Source organism: Fundulus heteroclitus, unplaced genomic scaffold (assembly GCF_011125445.2).
Source record: "Fundulus heteroclitus isolate FHET01 unplaced genomic scaffold, MU-UCD_Fhet_4.1 scaffold_282, whole genome shotgun sequence".
Lineage (NCBI taxonomy): Eukaryota > Metazoa > Chordata > Actinopteri > Cyprinodontiformes > Fundulidae > Fundulus > Fundulus heteroclitus.
Genome location: NW_023396692.1, coordinates 132118 through 158373, shown reverse-complemented (window position 1 = coordinate 158373; position 26256 = coordinate 132118). Strand labels below are relative to the sequence as shown.

At 40.8% G+C, this 26256-nt stretch overlaps 1 protein-coding gene and 1 pseudogene across 2 annotated transcripts; one reads left to right on the top strand and one right to left on the bottom strand.

Moving 5' to 3' along the window:
* Positions 1–4633: 4633 nt before the first annotated feature.
* LOC118559428 (GTPase IMAP family member 9-like) lies at positions 4634–8002 on the bottom strand. 2 transcript variants are annotated; one of them, XM_036130148.1, is made up of 2 exons: positions 7925–8002; positions 4634–5649 (listed from the first exon to the last, which is right to left on the bottom strand). In XM_036130148.1, the coding sequence occupies exons 1-2, from the start codon at positions 7929–7931 to the stop codon at positions 4880–4882; spliced, it is 777 nt and encodes a 258-aa protein (XP_035986041.1). In that variant the 5' UTR covers positions 7932–8002; the 3' UTR covers positions 4634–4879. The 2 variants fall into 2 exon arrangements, with proteins under 2 accessions (XP_035986041.1, XP_035986040.1); XM_036130147.1 differs by having other exon boundaries at positions 4634–5655; positions 7925–7991.
* Positions 8003–10796: 2794 nt separating this feature from the next.
* LOC118559426 lies at positions 10797–26219 on the top strand (annotated as a pseudogene).
* Positions 26220–26256: the final 37 nt, after the last annotated feature.

Genomic DNA, 26256 nt, shown 5'->3' with positions numbered 1-26256 from the left:
CATATGATGATAAATTTCTATTGCAGAGATTTTTCAACTGTTGGACATTGTAAGGTGAGACACACATGGGAAAGAATTATAGAGAAATGCTGCTGCAGATAATGTTGAACTTTCAGATTTCTCCTTTATATAAGAGGAATGCAAGATCTGCTGATTACAGTAAAGGAGTGTAACCCACCAGTTAGGGTTCAAGTAGTATTTTTGTTGTTTTCTACGTACTTTTATTGACACTTGGTCTTATTTTGAAAACCGGAAGTTTATTTGGATAACACAGGAAGTGCGATGCTTAGAACAGTGCATCTAGCTTAACTTCGTTAGTTGATTCACGGAGCCGTTCTTTCACCTACGGGTGATAAGAAAAGAGAGGAAAAGAGCGTGGATGAGCACGGAAGGAGCAGGTTAGTGGGTAAATACAACTCCATCCCTTGGTCAGGTCTTTTTTTGATGAGTGCGAGAAAATGGAAGATTCCAGCCCTTGTGTCCAGGAAGGCTGATTTTGTGAACCATTGATGGCGAGCCTCCCAGCTTGAATCCAGAGCCTCCACAACACCATACGGCGGACCACCAATCTGTCTGTGGTATGATTGTGCCAGTCACTTTGACTGACACCACCTAGAGTCTACCTCGAAATGTGCACTTGGATGAACCCCCCTTGATTTTTGACTATTTCCCCCTGACTTTTGACTATTTCCCCCGACTTTTACGACTGACATTATTGAACTAAGAGCAATCACTCTCAGGAAGGAACAAAGGAACCTCATATTCTTCAAGGGACACTTTATTTTCTTAGTTAACGGGCCCACAGGTTACATTGTTATTATTGTTTGTTGTATTATATGTTGCAGTGTTCTTTTTGGCAACTAAAGTATACAATAACTACAACAACCTGTGTGTTGGTTATTGCCCTATCTCCAGCCTGGCCTGACGGGTTTTTACTTGCGTTATTGACGTACAGACTCTTTTTATATCACAAAACTGATTTTTTCCTTTCTGTTTTCGACTGACTTCCATGTTTGATTTTATGTGTTATGACGTTTATACTGTGATGTTGCCTTAAGTTGATCGCTATGATTTTATGATCAAGAATGAAAACTCTCTGTTACAGACACACACACCAAGACCTACAGTTCTTGCAATCTTTTTGCTTTGTTATATAGAGAACCAGGATCTGATGGCTATCACAGATCCATAAATTACTGGGTAAGGCTAATTTTTAGATTCAATACAGGGTGTCTTCTCGCTCAGATTGGCCCAGAGTGGGATTCCCCTAGACTGGGCTCTATCGGGTTTTTTACCATTTCTTAGAGAGATGGGGTTTTCCTGCTGGAGGCTCAGCCCGCCCTCTGTTGCCCCCTACTGGTACTCTTGGATTTGTGAGGTTTGAAAGTGATGGATGGTTGTCCATAGGAATGGAGAGTGGAGGACCGAGTAGGAGGTTTCTTGGGGTGGGGGTAGAGTAGACGAATTTGGCCTTGATTAAGGTACATCTTTAGCTTATCTGGTCTAAAGTGAACCTAAAACAGGCCTAGCTCAAATAGTTGAACCCTAAATTGTAGTTAAAATGCTTGGACTGTGGTGTTGAGTAAAAAATGCTGAATTATGAAGTATTCATGCTGATTGATGCTAAGATGTTTCCATTGTGGTTTGTCCGGCCCATTCCTTGGAACTGTTTTCGTTGTGATGTGCCTTTGGGGCACACCAACAGGGGGGGCTAACGGACAACTGGACTGTTTTTTACAAAGTGCCTTTCGGGCACACCAGCAGAGACTGTGTGACCCCAGAGACTGAGCCGCACTATCGACTGCCATGGAGAACACGGATGGATGGACTCTGGAAGCCGGAAGCTGACGTGCTTGGATTGCTTGGTCTGGACGGAATGACCGACTGTTCTGGGAGAGGGACGGACTGAGAGCTGTCGTTCCACTGGTTGATCATCTTTGGTGATGTGCCATAATGACACATCATCAGGGGGTCTGTTAGGATATCAACAAGGTCAAGTGGAACGAGCTGTTTATCCCAGAACTGCATGGCACACTTAGATGGCACTGACCCAAAAGATTGGCACATATCTATCAGATACCACCCCGGAGGTGACACAGTTTCCCTGCTGATGTCACAGTTTGGATGTGTACCGCCCCTGTATGGGTGTGTCCCGAGATCCCCATATAATGTTTGTGTGATGAGCACTCGAGGCCTTCCTGCCGATCAGGGGCCCATCAGCGCTGGTGTGACTGTAACTATTTATCTGTCTTTACGTAGATAAAATATAACTAAAAGCATACTTGTCTGTTTTATGCGTCCTACATTCAAGGTAATAAGTAAGTAGGGGTCGCCTGACTGGGTAAAACGAACTGGGTCCACCGAGGGTGCTTCACCGTAGATGGGACACGGTGAAACAGTAACAACGACATCTTGATTTTTTTCAAGAATCTGAAACAGCATCAGCAACATGTCCGTCAGGTCCTTCAGCGGCTCCTGTAGAATCGCCTCTTCGTGAAAGCTGAAAAATGTGAGTTCCATCGTGAGTCCATAAGCTTCCTTGGATTCATTTTTGAGGATGGACAGGAGAAGACGGATCCAGGAAAGGTCAAGGCAGTTGAAGAATGGCCCACTCCCACTACCTGTTAACAGCTCCAGCGCTTCCTAGGATATGGCAACTTTTACCGTATTTTCATCAAGAACTTCCGCTCAATTGCCTCTCCTCTCTCAGTCCTCACTTCCATCAAGAGACCTTTTTTCCTGAACGACAGCAGCTGATCAGGCCTTCCAACACCTGAAGAAGTTCTCCAGGGCTTAAATTTGTTTTTGGATTGCATATTCGTAATGTTCATGTTTTTATTTCATAGGAATACCAATACAGACTTCTGAAGGATTCAGGAGCCGGCGCCAGTCTGTGATCATCCTGGCACTGGTGCTGGTGAAATCCATAACTCAGCAAACCTTCCCAACTCCACCCTGCCTGCATTGATCCCTCACCGGTTCCACCTGTTCTCACCCGCATAAGACCTGTCGTCAGACCAGTGCCACATGGTCTCAAACCGTCCCGGTAAGAACTTTCCAGCGATTCTGAAACACAAACCTGCCTGTTCCCGACCTTCATCTGCCGTCTGTTTCCAAGCCTGCCTGACCCCGTTCTGATTCTGTCTGTCTGTCTGTCTGAGAACTGATTATGTTGGCCTCTGGACCTTGGAACCTGGATTGCCCATCTGAACCTGTCTGTGAGTACCGGTACCCGTCTAACCCCTGTGATTCTCTGAGCCCGGCAATTACTGGACCTGGACTGGAGCTGTCTTTCGGATTGCCCCTTTGTACTGCCGCTGGATCTCTGCCTTCTGTTAATGAACCCGGACCTCCCCAGGAAAGCCCCATGCGGACTGCCTGTCTGCCTGATGGCTGCTCAACAGCCCCTGCCTCTGCAAGCCCTGTACACAGACGGACCTCCGCCCCTGGAACTGTTTCGCCTGCCTCAAAGTCGGCTCTAGAACCCCTCCACCAGGTTAGTGATCCAACCTTCCTCACATTTTCCCGTCACCACCAGCTGATCACTAACCTGTTGTCTCTGCCGCAGGGGATTTCCAACCCGAACGTGAGCCATTGAGCCCAAGTTGACCGGCTTACTTCGTGCTTTTAAATAAACGTTTTGAAACGTCACTGACCTGTCTTGGTTTGAATCTTGGGTCCAGTTCCTGCACGTTACATGGTCATTCACTTCAAAGAGCCAGAACCTTCACAACTGACTCATCCCTGGTAGGACACGTGCACTAATCACATGGTCTCACACATACCTTTTCTGCACGTATAAAATGTCTTTTTTGATTTTCTGCCTCATTCCTGACAAATGACAGCTTAGACTCAGACAGACTTATAAAGAAATAACTCCATTAATAGTTCCAGAGAGGGGAAATTTGTCTCTGCCTTTAACCCATCCCTTAGGGAGCAGTGTGCCGCCAACACTCAGCGGTGCTCAGGGAGCAATCTGTAGTCAAGCATCTTGCTCAGGGACGCGGAGTGACAGATTGGGTTTCAAACCACCAACCTTTGGGCACTGTCCAAGACACAAACACCCAGCTCTCTAACCACTAGCACATAAGGTGCTCTCCCCCCACTATACTAACAAGGAGACCCCTTAATAAACAAACTTGAAACTGTGGGCAGAGGATTGCTTTTTCAGCATGCTGTCTCACGTTGTTGGGTGGTTCTGGTTCTTTTGTTTCAATCCTTTTGTTTTTGTGTCAACAGTCACCTGACAGATCCCGGTCCGTGGTGGCCCTCACTAACTCAAAACTAAAAGTGAAGCCCAAACTCCAGGCTTGGTAAAACTAGGAAACTACCATGAACACACCACATTAGACGGAAAAACAAAACATATTTGATCCCTTTATTTCAAATAATGGCAAATGGAATTCAAAGAATAGTGACAAGTTTGTGCTTCATCAACATGAGTGTCTGCTGTGGCTAAACGTCCATTGGGCTGAACAATAATGAAGGATAATCACATCATGATTACTTGCAAGTTAAACAGAAACGGTTTATTGTTTCATGAAACAAAATTACAGCTGGAAACTGTTAGAAGTAAAGTTTTCAATCATCAAAATGTGCAGAAACACAGAACAGGTCAAAAGAGAATCACAGAAGAACACCTTCGGTCGGACTAAAGATGTTGATTTTTACCCTGAAAAGCCTCAGTTTTAGTACTGCAACATTTAAACAAGGAAGCCTTTGGCCAACAATGTAAACTCTGACTGTACGTTAAGGTTTACAGTCACATGCTGCTTTACTGTCAGGGGAGACAAGCTGCAGAGAATTAATCAAATGCTGGAAACTGATAAACTGATTGATGAAACGGACTGATTTAAACCAATTCAAGAATCATCTGGCCCTACATGATCTGTGTAGGATGTTCACTCCATCTTCTCCACAGAATAATTCCACTTGCAAACACCAAACCAAAAATGAACACATGGTAATCTCTTGTATATGTGACCAAACTCCTAAACAAACGGCAGACTAATACTTGTTCTTTCTGCCGGTGTTTCAGCATGCTGGTGGTGTAGCAGCCGCCATTGTTTTTTGTCACCATCTTTTCAATGGTGTTGATCAGCTGCGCCACCTGGAACCGGTTGCTTCTGGTCTCGTCCTGCTGGTTGTTTTTCCAGTATTTATTATCAACGACATGGCACCTCTCTCCGCACCTTGCCACCAGATCTTTCAGTTGTCGATTTCGTTCAATAAACTCCTCGATCTTCATTTCATCAGCCAACTGGTTGCCGTGTGTGAAAACGACTACAGAATACTTAAAAACATCAGCAGAGAAATAGTCCTCTATGTTCCTGATGACCTGTTCCTCCTGTGACGTAAACTTCTCCACTCTCAGCACAAGAAGAAAAGCATGAGGCCCAGGAGCACACTCTGAGACACACCTAACTATCTCACCCTTCAGCTCCTTCTCAGACAGACCAGAATGGAAAAAGCCAGGAGTGTCGATCACAGTGAGGCTCCTGCCATGAACGTGTCCCGTCTCTCCCTGACAGCGAGCCTCCTCTGAGCTGGTAAATTGTTTGGGTCTGAAGACTTCCTTCCCAAAGATGGTGTTGGCCAGGCTGCTCTTCCCAGATCCAGTTTTCCCCAACAGGGCAATCCTCAGCGTGTCTGGCACTAGGAGAAAAAAAAATAAAAATTATAATGGATTTACTAATTATTTTATACAATTAAACCGCTGCTGCCAACATTAAATATTTCCAAAAATGCAACATATATTTGTCTAGGATGAACCCGGACACAGCACGCACACACAGAGCTAGTTCTTAGGAGTGAGTTTTATTGAATGGTGTGGAAGATGATGAACCCAGAGTCTTTCAACAGACGGAGGTGCAGGGTGCAGAAGCTGGCCGGCAGGAGGCGTGTGGAGAGACTGACCGGGAGGAACTCTGAAGCCGAAGACTGGAGAGCAGAACGTCAGAACCGTGGAGTTGAGACCAGAACTTCTGAGCCAAGGACTGGAGAGCAGAACATCAGAGCCGAGCACTGGAGAGCAGAACATCAGAGCCGAGCACTGGAGAGCAGAACATCAGAGCCGAGCACTGGAGAGCAGAACATCAGAGCCGAGCACTGGAGAGCAGAACATCAGAGCCGAGCACTGGAGAGCAGAACATCAGAGCCGAGCACTGGAGAGCAGAACATCAGAGCCGAGCACTGGAGAGCAGAACATCAGAGCCGAGCACTGGAGAGCAGAACATCAGAGCCGAGCACTGGAGAGCAGAACATCAGAGCCGAGCACTGGAGAGCAGAACATCTGAGCCGTGGACTTGAGACCAGAACTTCTGAGCCAAGGACTGGAGACCGGAACAGCTCACCAGGAGATGAGAACAGGAGTGTGAACAGAGCTGAGCTGGATCTAGGCTGAGACTGGAACAAAACAAAGCTGACGGAAAGTCTATTGGCTGACTGGAACAAAAACAAAGTTGAAGGAAGTCTTCAGGCTGACTGTAACAAAAAACTGAGCTGACAAGGATTCTGGCAGAGACTGAGCAGGAGTGAACGCTATGGACCGGTGACGAGAACAGAATGAGGTGAGTCTTATAAAGAGGTGAACACAGGTGGCAACAGATCAGGGGTAATTGCTGCCTGACAGGTGACGGGAATGAAAACTAATTAGTGTCCGGAGAAGTGACTAAAGCTGAGCAAGGGAGAGCTAAGTGAACTACAAAATAACAAAGAAGCCAGACAAAACTTAAACCATGACACATCTCTGAGTTAATACTTTATTAAAACCCCTTTGGCTCCAATTTCAACTTCCTCTCTTTAGGGGAACATCTCTACCTGCTCTCAGATCTTCTGGTTCTGGTCTACCCGTCATAACCAGAACCAGAACCAGAACCACACATGGAGAAGCAGCATTTAGCTTCTATGCTCCATAAATCTGGAACAAACTTCCAGAAAACTGCAAAGCAGCAGAAACACAGAGTTTCTTTAAGTCGAGACTGAAAACCCACCTGTTTATAATAACAGGAACACTGACCAACATATGTGATGTGTATTGATATTTTCACCTGACACAATTTAATGTTTATTACTGGTCTCATAACGAGTGACCGTTTCAATGTGTTTATGATGATATATGTTTTCATGATGTAAAGCACTTTGAACAGCCTTACTGCTGAAATGGGCTATACAAAGAAACTTCACTTGACTCCCTCTTCTGGAGTTGTACTTTCTTTTGCCCTGTTCTTTTATGACAAATAATAGCTCAGTCTCAGTCAGATTGGGTAATAAATGTCAAGCCTTGTTCTTAATTAAATTTAGGTCTGGACTTAAATCCACCTATTAATTACCTCTAAACCATTCCACTATTGTTAAAGGTCCACATCAGACTTAAGTCATGTTCAGCTCCCCTGACCTGCAGGAGAAATACTTCCCCACAGCATCATGCTGCCATTACCATCTTTCACCATTGAGGCGGTTGAAAAGGGAGGCAAATGCACAGCAAACTGATTAGATTTGCTTGTAAAATATTTCAATAAATATACACTTTCCTTTCTTCCTTTTCACAGCAAGCTTCTACAGCGTCATATAATTAAAATCCCAATTAAAGACGCTGAAGTTTGTGATTTTAATGTGGTAATTTCAAGGGATGAAAACTCGTTTAAAGGTACGGCAGAAGCTCTTCTTATGTGATCGTGTTGTTTCCGTCCTGCAACACTCTCGGTGCACAGTGAACGATTCTTTGCCTGCGAGGAGAAACAAAATGGAGGAGCCGCCGTCTAGGAGACGCTGCTATAAAGCAGATCTGAAACTGTGAAATTCGCACTTTCACAGTTCACCTCTGTGCTGTTCTTTGTTTTGTTCAGACGGCAGAGTAAATGTTCTGTTTCGTTTCAGATTAACAAGTCTGCACTCTGACTGACGGAAGAAAAACAGGACTTACCATTCATGACAAAGAAGAGATTGGAGCCGTGTTTCAGAGAAATGCTGTTGATGGTGTTTGTCCTCGCTGGGAGATTTCTCTCCTGTTGCACTCAAACGTGGCTCAACAACTTAGTTTCACTTTTCCTCTGGCTGAACTCCAGGACCATTTCCTGTAAACACCCAAGGCTACAGAAAGGGTGTGTGCTATGTCATTTAAGTTTAAAAACGACCTTGTTTAAAGTGCATTTGTTTTACATTTCAATAAACATAACAGAAATTATCACAAAAAATCTCATTAATTAATATTAGTCCACCCTGATTGTAGGATATTTTAGATCATCATAAAAACGTGGCCTGTCCTGTCCTACAGACCTGTGTTGATAAGTCTGATCTCCATAAATGCTGCTTTTTACTCAACGTCATCAAGCACAATCATTACTGACACACTGCAATGCAGTGCTGTTAAAATGTCGGTTTAATCTAAGTAATTGACAACAGGGTTTCTAACAACGGCTGCAAACTAGTTTAAGGAAATAATTTTCTTCCCAGTTTTGGTAAGAATTACATTAAGCCATTGAAACAGTGATATGCATTCAAGTAAAAAATATCATTGTTGTAAATAAAGCGTCTAACTGTCTAGTTTGGTTGAGCTTGTCCAGAAGTCTATATTTCAGATTTCAGACTCTGGCTCAGACTTGTTATCACACCAGTCTGCTGTCAACATACTGGACTGCTTTTCATTTTGGAGCAAAATTAAACTATATTTCCATTACATATATTGTACTAGAGGAGCAGAAGTGAAGGTTGCTGATAAAGCTGACTTTCCTGTATTCTGTCGCCACCCAGTGAAAAGCTTATGGCACTACAGAGAACAGTTTTTGAACATTGCCCACTTCTTGGATCAGATCTCTGTCATCAGCCCTGATTGTAGCCTACATCTGCTCCATTTTTTTTCAGTTTTAATTAATGTTAACCTTTTCTAAAATGCCATATCATGTTAGGTTTAAATATATCATGTTCTCTGCCCTGTCAGTGCATTACAGATAGCTGTGTTTTCATTGGTGGAAAATAATTATAATTAACAGAAATAAAGGCTTAAAAAAACATCCATCTGTGTGTAGATAATCTATGTTATGTGCTTCACTTAGTGAACTGATTTACTGGAATAATTTAACTAATGATTTCCTTTATTTTCCTGATATTTTGTCTGTTTACCCCAGAGCCATTTTCTATCTTTTATGGAAGCCATGTTAAGATTTTCATTAACATTCTGCTGGAGATTAGTATTAATATTTATGTGGATGATATAATCCATTGACAAATGTGTTTTCAACATCATCATTTTGATTTTAAAACTTTTAAAGAAAGCTTTTTAAGTTGTTCATTACTCTTGCCCCAAGTGTTTCTCTGTAAGACTTAGAATTGCTTATTTTAATATATGTGTGAAAAAAATGCATTTCTGCTCATGTTAAGATACCAACCTGAGGTTGTAATAATGTAAAGTTTAAATAAGTTCCTTCTATGTACAGGGAAGGATTAGTTAAGGGCAAAGTAGACGTATGAAGTAAAAGTAAAAGCACCTTTCCTTAAATCGGATTTACATTTTTGTCTACGATCTCTTTTAAATGTTTTTTGCTCTCTGATAGTGTGTGGTTATTATCGGGTTGAATCCCTGGTTTGGATTTTAAAATTGTCTTAGAAAGCTCAATAAACAGAACAGGATATCACCTTAGACCTAAAACATCTGTTTTGTAACTCTATTAGAGGATATTCACCTACTGAGCCTGGTTTGGCTTTTGTGAAACAGATAGAGCCAGGATGCACTGATCTTATTAAGTCAAGCCTGCCTTTATCTCTTTTCTTGAATTTCTAAATTCTGCTTTTGTGAAACAGGTTTCTGCAAATGTCCTTAAGGTGATAAAAGGCTGACTGAATTCTCTTTAGATGTTGTTCAAGGTTCAGGTCTGGGTCCATCCCTACACCCAGATTTCGGGCCTGATCAGTGGTTACTCTTCCATTGGTTCAAAAATTATTATTTCAGTTTTGTTTTTATTCAACTGTAGAAAATGTTAGCACATGTAAAGTAATAGAACACATTGGTCCTTTGTTACTTAAATTAGCAGCTGAGGTTCTTTCTTTAAATCAGGATTTTCTATGAAAGAGGTGAATGTTGTATGCTAGGTTATTTGGAAAACGTTAATAAATTTACTATATTCAGTTTCTGACCACTTTAGAGAATATAAGGGTAGTTATATTGGACAGACTGCCAGGCTAAATTGAGGACATCCTGACTATTGTAATAAATCAGGACATCCTGACTATTGTAATAAATCAAATATAATAAAATGCATAAAGCTAATCTTTAATAATTTGTTGTTTAATAAAGAATATGCTGTGAACCATAGTGACTATTATAATAAATAAAATATAATGAAATGTGTTAGGCTAATCTATATTGATTTATTTATATAACATATTATGCTGTAAAATAGTAATGTGAATGTTCTGGACTAACTCAGATATACTGAAATGCATAAAACTAATATTTAATGATTCATTTAAATATAAGAATAATATGTCCTGGGCGTGGCACCTTTTATTTTGAAACGTGGGCAAGGTTTAGAGTTTGATGAAAGGGCTCTTAATCTCTCTCTAATCTGACTGTCATACTTTAGGAACAATAAATAAATGACATCACATTATTTAAATAGTAAATCAAAGAAACACTTTCTGACGTGGCATATCATTTTGGATCATCTTAAAAAGGTGAAACTATGTACTTAAAATCTGTGTGACAGTATTTATGTCAAAGGAAACTGCCCTGGAGCAAAATCAAAAGTGAAACGAAACTGCAGAGCAGCTTTGACCTTGAAGAGAGAGCAACACTGCCTTTAAGCTCAACGTTTTTTCAGAAACCCAACAACTGACAACACAGTCTTCACACTGTTTTCAGATCATCTTCGTCATGGCACGTGAGTAACTGTTAGTTCCTATAGTTTGTCTGTAAAAATATACAAATTATAACAGGACTTGTTTTTAACATTGACTAATGATTTCCTGTATTTTCCTGGTCTTTTGTCTGTCTACCCCGCAGCCATTTTGTTTTACCCCGAACATCTTTTATGGAAAGAAGCCATGTTAAGATTTTCATTAACATTCTGTGGGAGATCAGTATTGTTATTTATGTGGAGGATATAATTCATCAGGAATTTGGTTTCAACGTCATCATTTTGATTTTAAAACTTTTAAGGAAAGCTTTTTCAATTGTTCATTACTCTTTGCCCCAAATGTTTCTCTACGGAAGAGGATTAGGGCCATTAAAAAAAAAAAAAAAAATCAATTCAATTCTGACTCTTTTCTCAGTATTCTGAGAATAAAGTCAGAATTGAATTGACTTTTTTTTTTTTTTTGAATGGCCCTAATCCTCTTCCGTATTTCTCTGTAAGACATAGAATTGCTCATTTTAATTTATGTGTGGAAAAAAAACAAACGCATTTTCTGCTCATGTTAAGATACAAACCTGAGGTCATATAACATGTTTATATTTAAATGAAGTAATGTAATGTTTAAATAAGTACATTCTATGTACAGGGGAGGATTAGTTAAGGAAAAGTAGATGTATGAAGTAAAAATAAAAGCACCTTTCTTTAAATTTGATTTACATTTTTTTAATGATTTCTTTTAAATGTTATTTGCTCTCGCATAGTGTGTGGTTATTATTGGGGTAAATCCCTGGTTTGGATTATTAAATAACTATCTGAAACATATATTTCAGATCTCAACAGTCACATTGTGACTAGTTATAAAGTAAATTGAGATAGCATGTTTTTTTGTTTTGACTAGTCTTAATTCTAATTAAAGATATCTCAAATTACCTCATTATTTAAGATAACACAAATGTATTTTAAATATCTTAGTAAATGACTCAGCTAGTGCAAATTAAATTGCAAATATCTTGAAAGCAAATAATGACTGCAAAACTAAATGAGGCTACCATTTTGTAGAATATTCTTGTATTTCACTTTTACTTGTCCCCATGTTCTAGTGGGTCCCGTGGTGGCTCTGACATAAAAGAACAAAGTAAATATGAGATCATCAAAACGTAAAAATTAATACTGTAGAAAGTGATAGAAACATCTACCATGGACAGTATTTGTGCATTAATTTGTCTGCTGCTTTTTGCCAGCCCTCTCTCTTGGCTTTAGCAGACTTTGAGGTGTTCCCTGTCGTTTTAATTATTGACTCAAATTCAGCATAACCTTCCATTAAAAGCTCGTGTTCTGCTTGGGAGGAAAAACTGTGGGCGTTCTTTGGCCATGCTGAACAGCCAATAGCAGCGCTGCTGATCAATGTTTCTACTATCGATACATTTCCCCTTTTAAAGTGAGGCATGAACGCGCTGTTGTCTCAGATAACTCAATCCAGCGATACTAATTATAAACAACAGGTCCGTTCGATAGACATCATAAACATAGACGCGTCATTGGGTGGGTTCTGCCTCTGCTGCGATGCGTCAGAGCGTCCGCCATGTTAAATGTGGCAACTTTTTGCTTTTATATGAAAGAACATGGCCCAAAAATGTGACTTCCTCCTGCACAAACTGTATTAAGATTTTGAGACTTTATGGCCTATTTCATAGAGATGTTAAAGCTATTTTACATGTCTGTCCTGCATTGATTAGCTGATTCGGTGCAGATTAACAAATCATCAATGTATTAAATGAGAAAGTTTCCACAAGTCAAAGTCAGGTCAGTCAGACACAAAGGAAGTACTATGTAAGTCATCTGAATCCTTATGTCACTGTAGGGTTTCACAGCATTTACTGCTGAGACAAAATGTTAAGGCACAGGAGCAGCTGGAAGCTTCCATTCATATGCATACAAAGATTTATCTAGGGCCCAATTTACTGCAGTAAAGTCATAGTCAGAGTCCTGAGTGTGAACCGTCAGTCCGTTAGAGGTTGAAATGATAATGTCCAATCTACACATCAAAGCTCTATCTATAAGATTTAAAGGACACAGACGAGACACCAAAAGAAAATGCTTCAGTTGCGCTCCCTGCGGAGTGGAACACTTTAAAAGAAACAGAAAAACTTTCCCTAACTGAAAGCAGAGACAGAATAAACATAACAGCCACTGAGCTTTGGCTGTTCCTCGATACATTTAGCAGATAAGAGTGAGTTGCACACGAGTCAACAACAAAATAAATTTCTTCACCTATTACCAGCTTCTTTAAAGGCATTTTTTAAAAAGGACAGGGGTTTTTGTGTGGAGATACGTGCCTGATGTAACAGCTGTGGCACATTCTAAGTGTGTGATGGCCTCTGTGAGCAAACTATGTGGATCAGTAGAAGCAGGTACCATTTTAGCATTCAAACACAGGTGTAGCGGTGTGTGTGTGTGTGAAGCCTCACGCCCCATGTCACCAGAAAAATATTTTCCCCTGCCCTCTGTTTCAGTTCAGAATTTAGTTTTAGCATTCATTGCAGCACTTTATTGATCTTTCCCGCAGATCCATCGATCTATCTATCTATCTATCTATCTATCTATCTATCTATCTATCTCTCTCTCTCTCTCTCTCTCTCTCTCTCTCTCTCTCTCTCTCTCTCTCTCTCTCTCTCTCTCTCTCTCTAGAGAGAGATAGAGATAGATAGAGAGAGAGAGAGATATAGATAGATAGATAGATATATATATATAGATATAGATATATATAGAATATATATATATATATATATATATATATATATATATAGATAGATATATATATATATATATATATCTACACACATATATATATATATATATATATATATATATATATATCTACACACATATATATATATATATATATATATATATATATATATTATTTTTATTTTTTCACCTAGTCTCTCTCCATCAACTTTTTCACCTTATTTAACTGATTTATAACTTATAAACTTATAATACTTATAAACTTATTATAACTTATCTTACCAAATTGAAACACATTCAACACAATCATCTCCACTCTTTCCCCCTCATAATTTTATGTATTGGAGAGTCTGGAGGAGGGGGAGACACCCCCGAGGCCTTTGAGGTTCCGGAACCCATTTTTACCACAGGGGGCACGTCTGCCCGTCCTGGCTTTCTCCTTTATGAGGTGTAGAAATGCTAAAACCACCCGCAAAACCCTTTGTCTTGCTTGGTCCTATTGTTGCCAATAGACCAGCCCTGTTCTCCAGACATGGTCAGGCCCTTGTGCTGATGTTCCCACTCCACCAACTCTGCAAAATTAAACAAGTATTAGGAGATGATAGTTAATGTACAATAAAATGGTTTAGAGCAGTGTCTCACTCAGAAATCATCACAGAATTTTCTTTGATTCGGATCCGATCAGCCAGGAGCTGCAGGCAGGTTCCAGGACTCCCCTTTTTTTCAATGTAGGTGGACTGAAGATAGGTCTTCAGGCTGGCCAAGCGTCCTTATCCCTCACCACGCAGTCCACCTGGCATGTCGGATCCTGCCGACAACGCCAAATTGTAATGGATATTAATAATTATCAATTAAGTGAGCACACCGCTCATGAAAACAAATTATGCATCGTTTGTCTTTAAGTTATTTTAATTCAAAGGCATGGGCGTTTGAATGTCTCTGTCCCCTAACGCAGTCAGGAAACAGAGCAATGAGAAAAAGAACACACTAACTTTTATACATTCTGGGTTAACGAAGAAAGGCGGGGTGACCCAGAGAAGATATGATCAGAGTTACATACATCAATACAAATTTTCACAAGAGATATCTCAAAATTGTTTTTACTCAGGTGGTCTTTTTATATCAGATATGTTTATCATTCTGAATTCTTAGAGCCACAGGCAATAGCCTAGACGAAGGTGATTTTATGTTAAAATGGCTTGTCACGCTTTGCATTAACATCATTCTCCATCACTGACTGACTGGGAAACCAATGGGAAAGGCTAGTCCACTGGGCTTATATATTGACAGTAGTTATACAATTACAGCGGTCCGGTTGACATTTGGGGACAAGCCGACGTAAAAACATTTTAGAGCCTTGTTAGAAGTTGCCATGCTGACAGAGCTTTGTGCAAATCGCTCATTAACAGTAGCCAGATTTAGGAAGATGGTTAAATGCTAGGCTAATGAGAAGATGCAACAGGCTAGCTGTTGGTGCTCGTAACAACAGTTTGTTGACTTTCGCGGTACTTATCATCTCACTGTTTCATCGCAGCAGAGTTGGAAGCGAGCAGCATAGCTTAATAAAATCAATATATTAGATCAATCATATTAAAACAGTATATTGGCCTTATATAGTATGTTAGCTAACGCCTGCTGCAGCTCCTGGGGAGCGGTGGAGAAAAGTAATGATCCCCCGTCATGACTTCTTCAAACCCCACCTGAACATGTCTATCCAACCAATCGTGTCCTCCCACACCACAAGACATTCACTACGCAGACTTCCTCCTTGTGTGATACACCCCAATATGACATAATTTCAACACTCGTCATTTCTACTCATAACCACAAACTTGAATTTGTGTCCACAGCAGCGAATACTTGTCGTCGTAGAAAATAGAGTTGTATAGTAAGTTGTATTCACAAGACTTTAGAATCCAAGCTTTAGATTCATACTCACTCAAAAACATTCCTAACCCACAACATTTTCAGAATCAGATAAATGGAAGCAAAATTTGTATTTTATACTGTATTGTACAATATTTTTATTGACATACCAATATGAATCTGAAATTGTTAATATCATGCAGCAAATTTTCCAGTTAGAATTCCACAGACTGCCAGTGGGTCCTTGAGCATGACCTTTAGAACCAGAATCCTCCCTGGGCACCAAACACTGTTCCTTATATCAGGGGTTCTCAAGCCTTTCATGACCAGGGACCCTTTTGCAGCGTTAGACATATTTCAAGAACCCCTTTAGATTCCTCATGCTGACAGTATTTTTAAAAAGCCATTTTTAATGTTAAATACATTAAGAATTATGTATGCTTTTTAAAAAATATATATAAGATCCTCATTCTCAATAAACCCAAACTCAAACTGTTGTCATACTTCCTAATTTTTGTTTTTATCTTACTTGATGAAGTGGACAAAGTTAAATATTCGTCCATTGTGTTACTTAGCTCCACCCGATGCATCCTCAGCAGTGCCTCCTCAGGCCCGACAACAAACGTTTTACAGACCCCCAACCTGTTGTTCGTGGACCCTGGGGGGTCCGGGGACCCCAGTTTGAGGGCCAACTGTGTTAGATAAAGAGAACACATTTGTTAGAATGTGCAAAACTGGCAATGATGAATAATGTGACTCCAATGGAACATCGTGTGCTTTTCCATTTGTGGTCAATATTTAATTGGATTTCTTTTATTTTGTTTTAGGATCAAATGAAACAAAGATTGTCCTACTGGGAAAAACCGGCGTTGGGAAGAGCAGCCTTGGCAACACCATACTGGGAGAGAGTCTGTTTAAAGATTTATTATCTCCAGAATCTGTTACAAACAAGTGCAACGCAGAATCTAAAGATATCAACGGAGAACGTCTCACAGTTATTGACACTCCTGGCTTCTTTGACAATACATTGGAAGAAGAGAAGCTAAAGGCTGAGATGATTAAGTGTATCGAACACTGCTCACCCGGGATTCATGCATTTCTCATTGTGCTGAAAGTGGACCGATACACAGACCAGGAGAAGGAAATCATTCATAAGATCAAGCAATATTTCTCAGAGGAAAGTCTGAAACATGCTGTGGTTGTGTTTACACATGGTGACCAGCTTGAAGAAGGGCAGACCAGAGGAATTTGTTGAAATGAGTGACGATCTTAAAAAGCTGGTGGGGATGTGTGGTGGCAAGTGCCACGTTGTTGATAGCAAGTACTGGAACAACCAGCAGGATGGAAACAGGAGCAACAGGTTTCAAGTGAAGCAGCTTCTCAGTACAATAGATGATATGAAACAAAACAAGGGCGTCTACATCAATGAGTTGCTTCAGTTAGTAGGGAAAGAGAAAGGAAAATGGCCAGTGGGGCAGATTTTAAAAATCTCGGCTGGAATCACAGTTGGAATATTGCTGGGAATGTTACTTGGTGCCACGCTGTTAGTTCCATATGTTAGTTCAGGCACCGCAAAAGCCATTGGAGCAGTGGCTGGAGGTGTATTGGGGGGAAGTGTAGCTTACTTCAGTGGATCAATAAAGGAAGCTGTGGGGGAAACAGCTGATATAATAATCATGATAGGTGAGAAGATGCTAACAATCAAACAGCTAAACAAGTCCATTCTAGCAGAAGGTTGTAAAAAATGTTGTTAAAGCTTCAAATTAAGAATAATTAAATCACAAATGGAAGATTCTGGAGACTTCCATTTTCAGCCCTCCGCGAATAAAAACATCTAAAACATAAAGAACAAATGTACAAAGGAGTGAAAACATTAAAGCAAACTATAAAAGAAATACAGTAAAATGATTGTATAATTAAAGGTATTGTTTTTTTTGTACTTGTGAGAAACTGTTCCAAGTGCTTGATATCATGAGGCTGCTTGTAAAATGTTTTCAAAACAGCAATGGAGAAGATTGTTTAAGTAAATAATGTAAAATCAATGAAGTAGAAAATGGCTATTTAAAATTAAATGAGCTATGAGTTTTGCCCAAACAATTTTTTTGTACTGACCAAGGTATGAAATGCAGCTTCAGATTATATACTATACTCTGTAAATAGACTGTCATCTTTTTTTCTTTTTTTGCATAATGTAGAAAACAAGTACATGGTGTAATGTTCTGTTCTGGTATATGTTAATTATTTTGGTTAAAGGCATACTATGCAACATTTTTCAGTTAATTAATGTGTTCCATACCATTTTGGATGATTAAATGAGTCATTTCAGGTCGAACAAAGGTTTTCTCGGCCGCCCTGGTGGTCTGTGGGGGAAATACCGCACTTGCAAGAGCAAGAGCTCACGGCCCGCACACACAGAAGTCTCGCTTTACGGGGAGAACTCCATGTGTTTTTGCCCTGCCATTCACTATATGCACGCGCAAAAGCAACAACATAAACATGCAAGCATATCGAGTTTTATTATTATTATTATTTTTTTATTTTTTTTTATGTTGGCGAGACGCTACCACGGCAGCCGCGGCGAGACGGAGGCGGCTTGGCGAGGCGGTAGCGTCAACATAAAAAAAAAAAAAAAAAAAAATAATAATAATAATAATAAAACGGATGAGGCGGCGGCGGCAGGGGCCGCGGCTTGGCGAGGCCTCGCCAAGATAGCGCTGCGGGAAGCTTGATGTTCATACTTTCACTGTGTTAGTCATTGTTTGTACTGCCGTTTTTTCCACTTTTCGTTGCGTTCGCCTGTCTGCTAAGCTCAAAACAACCGCGCCTAGCTTGACAGGGAAACCAGAACAGCTGAGCATCTTTATGACAGTGCACTTTTACTTTCGCCCTCTGGGGGGAGCCTCGCTGGAAAATCAACCCCGGTTGCATAGTATACCTTTAAAGTGAGACTTCCTGTCTTGGATTAGTTTGTATAGTTACTTTAGTTAAGTATTTTGTCTAGTTCAGTTCTATCCCGTTTCCTGCCACTTGTCCTGTCAGTCTTTCAGCCACTTCTCCTTCTGATTACTTCCACCTGTTCTGTTTAATTAGCTCTCCCTCTCTCCTTTGTTCTCCTGCCTATTTATACCTGCCTCAGTTCTCTGCTCCCTGCCAGAATGTCTCGTCTCATGTCTTGACAATACATCATGTCTTTTTAATATTTTGAGATAGGATATTTGGGTTTCTTAAGCTGTAAGCCATAATCAGCGATATTAAAACAATAAAAGGCTTGCGATATTTCAGTTGATTTGTAATGAATCCAGAATGTATGACATTTCATGTTTTTTAATTGCATTACAGAAAATAAAGAACTTTATCACAATATTCTAATTTTCTGAGACAGTCCTGTATGTCTAAATACAATAGTCTGAACTGTATGGAAGCTAAAAACCTTGAAAAACACAGCTTTTTCCTAGTGTTGCAACTCTGCAGCTTTAGTGTGTCCAGTTTTGCAACATGGTGCAGCCTTAGATTATAGAATGCAGATACAAGTAGTGAAATCAGCCCGAATACATTTCCATGCAGCACAGGAATGAGGCATCTTCTCTGATCCACGTTCACTACAACAGAACTTAACTTTTTTCTGCCACATACAATATGGCGGTGACGTTGAGGTGCAAACCTGCTCCCAACGACGCGTCTACGTATATGATGTCTTTGCGTTCGAAGAACCCAATTAGGATTCACAAGTCACTGCTGCGTGAGAGATAGAGGGAGAACAGTGGCTGAGGAGTGGACAGAGAAGAGAGGAGTTGACCGTTGGAGGAGAACTCTCTTGCAGGCTTGGACAGTGTTGATTTTGGCGGTTGGCAAAACTAGAGTGTGACTGGATTGGGATGACAAGCAAGGTAGATGGGGATGGTGAGGATGATGATATGGATTTTGATGATTGGATTCCGGTAGACAGAGGAAGAGGTAGAGGTAAGGAGAAAAGTTTGAAAGATGATAGAGAGCCTGCTAGCCAAATTAGTAAGAGAAGTTTAGAAGATTGTAGTTCAGATGAAGATAACAGAGTGGTAAGGAGGAAAGTGATAAATGAGGAATTTAAGGTAATACTTAAGTTCAGAAAGGAAGATGAGAACATAAATTTAAGTCCGATAGCAGTTTCTAAAGAAATAAAAAAGAAAATAGGGGAGGTGGAGTTTGTTAAAATATTGCGAGATGGAAACATGTTGATAAAGTGTAAATCTGAAGACCAAAAGAATAAAAGCATGAAGATTGATAATATTTGTAAAAAGGTTGTGAGTGAAAGGAAAATTATTGTAGAAAATACAGTATCATGTGGTGTAATCACTGGTATTCCGCTTGAGGAAGATTTGGAAAAACTTAAAAGAAACATATCTGGTGGTGAAGTGTGTAGATTGAAAAGATTGTTAAAATCTGTGGATGGGGAAAAAATAGAAAGTTTCTCTGTACTTCTGGAGTTTCAAGGTGGTGTTCTTCCTGATAAGGTAAAGATTGGTCTTATGAGTTTCCCTTTAAGGCCTTATATCCCTCCTCCTTTGCGATGTTTCAAATGCCAAAGGTATGGTCACCTTGCAGCAGTGTGTAAAGGGAAGCAAAGATGTGCAAAATGTGGTGGAGATCATCGATATGAGGAATGTGGAGCGGACGAACAGTTGAAATGTTGTAATTGTGGTGGACAGCATAATGTAGCATATGGAGGTTGTGAAGTAAGGAAAAGAGCAGCAGAAATGCAACAGCTGAAAACAGTTAAAAACATTACTAATGCAGAGGCAGCAAAAAGTGTTCAAGAAAAAAGAGTAATTCAGAAAAGTCAACAAGTGTCTTCCAGTCCAAGTTCTGGGCTCAGTCAAAGAACAATGGCAGGAACAGAAATCACAATGGATACATTAATCTTATTTATGCCATATGTTATCAATTGTACTGATCAAGTGAAGCAGAAAACTGAAAAGATCAAAATTATAGTGAAAGGTGCAGAAACATTTTTAGCTGTGAAAGATTTATCTTGGGAGTTGATAAATAAAAGGTTGAAATAGATGGAAAACAAGGTGGAGGAAGACTTTTTATTTTACACTGGAATGCAAGAAGTTTATTAGCAAATGGACAGGAATTTAAAGTATATCTAAGTTATTTGGAAAATAAACCAGATATTATTTGTGTTCAAGAAACATGGCTTAAACCAGAGTGTCAGGTTCAAACACCTAAAACATTCATTAACAACACAAGAAGGAGAGACAACAATGAGGTTAGTTTTCATAAATCTTGCAAGGAGAGGAGCTGAGATGCTTAATACAGATGTCCAAACTCTCTCTGAAGCCACTCTGTCCCCTCCTTGCTTTTATTAGGGAAACCCTGGTTACATTTGTCAAGCTAAGGGGTAGGGATAAGCGAAACACTCTGTGACCTTAGGAACACAGAGATAATACTAAGCAGTTCACACAGTACATTTTTACATAAGCACTCCAGATGGCTGAATACAGTTCATCACAGTTTCAGACATATTTAGAAAAACACTTATTATCGTCACAATATATTTCTCTGCTTTCTGCAGGCTTTCTGCAACGATAAGAGAGAGAGAGTAAATCAATACACATACATAGTAAAATGAAATAGTAACCACTGGTCTAGAGATCGGGCATATAAAATACACTGTAATAAAACCTTAAAACTTCTTAGTAGTAAAGAGTATATACGTAATAAATGCAATGAACTTAGTAGATAATAGTAAAATAGTAAGATAGAAAATAGTAAAAAATAGTAAATAGTAAAAATAATTCTATCATTTTCCCCCTTTTTATTATGTATAAACTCTTTTTCTCACGTCACTTCAGGCAGCCACTTCGTTAGATTTTCAGCTGGAAGGTGTTGAGAATTAAAAATATATCTTAGTTGGGGTTACTGAGGAAAGCAGAGTCGGGTCTGTCCTTTCCTGTTCCAGCGTAAGATAAACATGGAGTTTTATTGTCCTGAGGGGGTGGTCAGCAGGAGAGGGGGTCAGTCATCCTCCCTCTGAGCCATGCAGGAGGAGTTTAAAGTTGATAAAAGGAATGTCTTGGTAAAACTTACTTCAGACAGACAGATTTATCCACCGCGGTGAGAACAACATCTTGTAAATGGTATGTACTCTGTCTCCATATTTAATTTCAATGAATTAAATATGTATTTAAACCGTTCTACCTCTGATCAATGATTCCTTATTTTATTGTCAAATCTTAAACCGGGGTAAAAATGGGCATTTAGTAGCAAAGCAGGATTAGGCCAATAATAAATAAATCACAAAGGTTATTTTATGAAGGTAAATACATTATACATTCAGGGTTCAATTTACTAGCCTCGTGAGACCATCCTGATCTCGCGAGCCTACCATTTGACCATTTGAGGTGTGACGCAACGAGAAGCGCGACAGTTCAGTCTAAAGAACATGGCGGCTTCAGCCGATGAAACTAGCGTTAGCGTGGCTATCGAGCAAGTTTTATCGGAATTACAGAGTATTTCTTTGCTGAGCTAACAAGCCTTTACCTGCAGCAGCAAGAGTAGCTTGGCTTGTGGTTGTGTTTTCGTCGTCGCTCTGTTACGAGCGACGACGAAGCATGTTGACGAGTACGTCATATGCTTCATTGATCTGATTGGTTTATTTGGCTTTTCTATCACCAACATAGGCTAATAAGCTAACCAGTATTTTCGCCCCTTCTCAAAATTACTTCAACGGAAGGTTTCCAGATATGCGAAGCAAATCTATCTGGCGACGTCAGGTTATCAATTTACAGCAGGGATTCATGTGTGTATACTTCAGAATTAAAATATGTCAGGAAAGTGAGTTGGATAAAAGGTACCTGGCTCCTCATCGCTGTTTTCATCATTGTCATTGTGGGCTAATAGGGGATACATCTGTGCCATTTTGTCCTCCATGGGTGAAATGGCTGTAGTGATGAGATGATTCAACAAAGAACCCAGACAGGGAATAAAACAACATCCACACAATACCAGAATAGCAATAGAAGTAAACACTGCAATGGAAACTAAAATTGATGCGACCAGTGCTTTATACTTCCCAAACACATCCAACCAGTGATCCCACATGGTAGTGTCTATCCCAGAACGCTCTTTCATCTTCTTATTGAGAGTGCGCAGACCCTCTATAGCCTTGGTCAGGCTACCATCAGCAGCAGTGTTGTTAGGAATTAATGTGCAGCACTGTTCTCCAAAAATAGCACAAACACCTCCTTTTTCTTTTTCTTTTCCTCCTTTATCGTCACGAATGAGGGGAAGATGGAACGGGAGATCGACAGGCGGATTGGTGCAGCGTCTGCTGTGAAGCGGGCGCTGTACCGATCCGTTGTGGTAAAGAGAGAGCTGAGCCAAAAGGCGAAGCTCTCGATTTACCGGTCGATCTACGTTCCTACGTGGCTCGGGCATCTGGTCAGGATGCCTCCCTGGTGAGGTGTTCCGGGCACGTCCCACCGGGAGGAGACCCAGGGGAAGACCCAGGACACGCTGGAGGGACTATGTCTCCCGGCTGGCCTGGGAATGCCTTGGGATTCCTCCTGAGGAGCTGGCCCAAGTGGCCGGGGAGAGGGACGTCTGGGCCTCCCTACTGAAGCTGCTACCCCCGCGACCCGACCCCGGATAAGCAGAAGAAGACGGACGGACGGACCTCCATTTTCTGCCTGCAGCATGTCGAGAGCTATTCTGTTCTGGAAAGCCAGCAGAGAAGTTGCAGCTAACTGATTGTGTACTGCTTCAAAACCGCTTTGTGTCCAATTACCTAATCTCTGGATGTTGAAGTGGATGTAATTGATCCTGTCTACATTTTTATTGGTCGTGCACCACCAGCAGTTAAACGATTCAAAACCTGCAGCTATTTGATTTGCTAATTTATACTCATTGGGGACCCCACGAGGGATGCCGGTGGCGTCTATATAAGTTGGATTTGCTTCACCTTGCCATGATATTGATCTTTTATTTCTTTTCCATGTTTCAGGAACCACACTAGATAACTGAGAGATTAGATCTTCGACTGTCATGGGGACCACAGACACAGGCAGTAACAAAGTAACTAAAGCACAATACCCGATAGCATTTCTTGGTAATTTATCAAACAACCTGTCATCTCCACACCACCACCAGATGTCGCTTCTTGCTAGGGGGTTAAAATAAGGACTTACTTGTTAAGTCAGCAGCATGATGTGTTAAAACTACACCTCCTGCATCCAGAGGATTCCAATCCCCCTGAACGTGATGCCAGTCAGTCTTTAATGCTGTCATCCAGACCTGCTGAGTTTCATGTCCGTTTAAATTATAAGAGTGCCTGACATCTTCCATAGCCGCAACAAACTGAGTAGGGTCCTCCTTAAGGAGAGGATCCCCTTCTATAGCTTTTTTAACATCCTCCATTGTCCAGGTCCGATAAACCAGCATTGTGGACCCCAGGCCCGAGACCCCTGCTAGTGGGTTAGGTACCTGGATCATGGGGAAAGCCCCTGTTTCTGAGGAAGGTGTCAGGGAAGGGGGCAGCCTGGATAAAGGATTTAATGAGTCTAAACTGGTTTTCCAAGACCCCACTGGCCCACCACTCCTCAATCCTTCCCTCCCGGATGGTTCTGATATATTATATGGAGGTGGAATGTGGGTCTGCTCCGCAGGTAATGCGGGGGTGCTTTAACTACAGTGCTAGCAAAAGCATTTTTTGAGGTTGAAGGAGATAGGCAATCAGATCCTTTAACCTCTGTTTCCACTCCTTCCTCCTCTGTGTCTTGATGTGCTGCTGCACCGCGCTGTGGGGGTGGAGGCGAAGCCTGTCTCCTACGGGGCCTTTGTATTATTATTTCATCATCCTCTTTCCTATGGAACATAACGTAATTTTTACCCCTTTTTTCTGCTATTTTTAACCAGTACTGGGTATATATAAAGCCTGCTTTTTCCATCTCTTTTGGATTACCGTTAGTTTTATGAATTATAGCTTCTTGGAGTTTGGCTATTTTTTGTGAATTTAATCGCCCCTCAAACCCGTATTCTTTTACCCATGTAGCTAAAGGTTTTATTTTATCAGGGTCCTGCTGTTCAATGAATTTCCAGTCTTTACTTTGGAGCTGTCTCAACGTTTTACTTTGTCCCTTTCCCATTTTTATGAATTTGATCCAGTCCTGTAACACATAGGGTGTTCTATAGGCTGGGAGATTTACACCGTGGGGTAACAATAGAAATACCTGTTGTGGTAATTCTCACTTCAACTCTTTCGAGTTGAGAATTCTTGCTAGACCTCCACAAAGGCTTGTTACTTACAATCCCACTGTTTTTAAATGAAAAGAAAATACCTAGTGGTATTTAATTTTCCAGTCATACACACAAACACACAATGCAAACTTTAATTTTGTAGAACACTGCCGCCCTATCCTCGAATTACACGGCCTATTCTTTGGACGCCGTTATCCTATTGTAACACGGGGAGATGGAGCCCGGACTGTGACAGAGGACGTGGCCCTAAAGCCAACTGGTAGACCTTAAATATCAAGTGGCCTAGGGTCTCCCAATTAAAAGTACCCAGGTAGGTCTGGCTTAAGAATTAGGAAACAGAAATAGTATACAAAATATATGTTTTATTTCTACAGTCTTTTACAATATTAAAAATAGACTTTATTATACCAATCTAAAATCCAATAAAGCACAGGAACACAGGACAATACTAGAAACAATCTGAGAATTAAACACAAACAACTGCAACCCAAATTAGTAACAACCAAAGACACAAAATAATGTTAAATAACCAAAAAAACAAAACAAGTCTCAAACTGCATCAATCCAGTCCTGTAAAGCTGTGCCAAATCAGCTATTTAGTACGGGGTTCTTTTAAATTTTATTAAATTAAATGTCTGGTTCAATGTGTGTGGTGCTACAACTCCAGCTCTAAACAACCCCTTTTCTTAATTAACCCAGAGCGTTAACCATGCACCTGGGTGAGAGCATAATATGCAGCAGCAACCTGAAATACCAAAAAAAGATCACAATCAAAAGGGTCTGCTAACAACAAGACATAAGAAAACAAGGGAAAAACTGGTACCTTCAGATGCTGCAGTGAAAAGTCACTGAAATAATCCCAGCACACAAATTTCCTGATACCAATTCCTGGTACAGCAGGCTAACAGCTCCAGTAGTCAGCCAAGTGAGATTCAATCTACTTCTAGCTTGGCAGGCACACCTGGTGCCTATATACACCTACTAATGAGCCCAACAACGCTGCAAACCCGAGGAAGGTGGAGAAATAGGGCACAGATGCATTCAGGGACATTTAATGGGTAGGAATTTACAACCACTCCACTGTTCCCGACCAATAAACCACCCGGTTACATCCTACTCCCCCTCTATGGATCGGTGGCCCACCGATAAAGTAAAACTACGACCAAGGCCGAAAAATGGCTGTAGCCATGCTGCTGGCACCTGGAACCCGAGGAACAGCAACCCTGCTATCTTCATTCCTGGCAGGTCCTGGAAGACGATGAGGATTGGAGTGTTTACCAGCTGTTTTGCGAGTGGACTTTCTTGGGCCAGCCCTACTGCTGTGAGGAGTTCGTGAAGCTGGTGGTACCTCAACAGGTGTACGAGCTGGAGGGATTTCTGGCAACTCTGGTACCACAGGCATGGATGGATTACTGTCAGCCTCTCGGAACATCAGCCAAGATCCCGACTCCACATCATCCTCGTCACTGTTATCCTCAGGGGGCCTTTGGGGCCAACCATCATAGCAAGTCTCTGTAGATGACAGGGCAGGCTTTATAGAGGTACGGTGGACTTG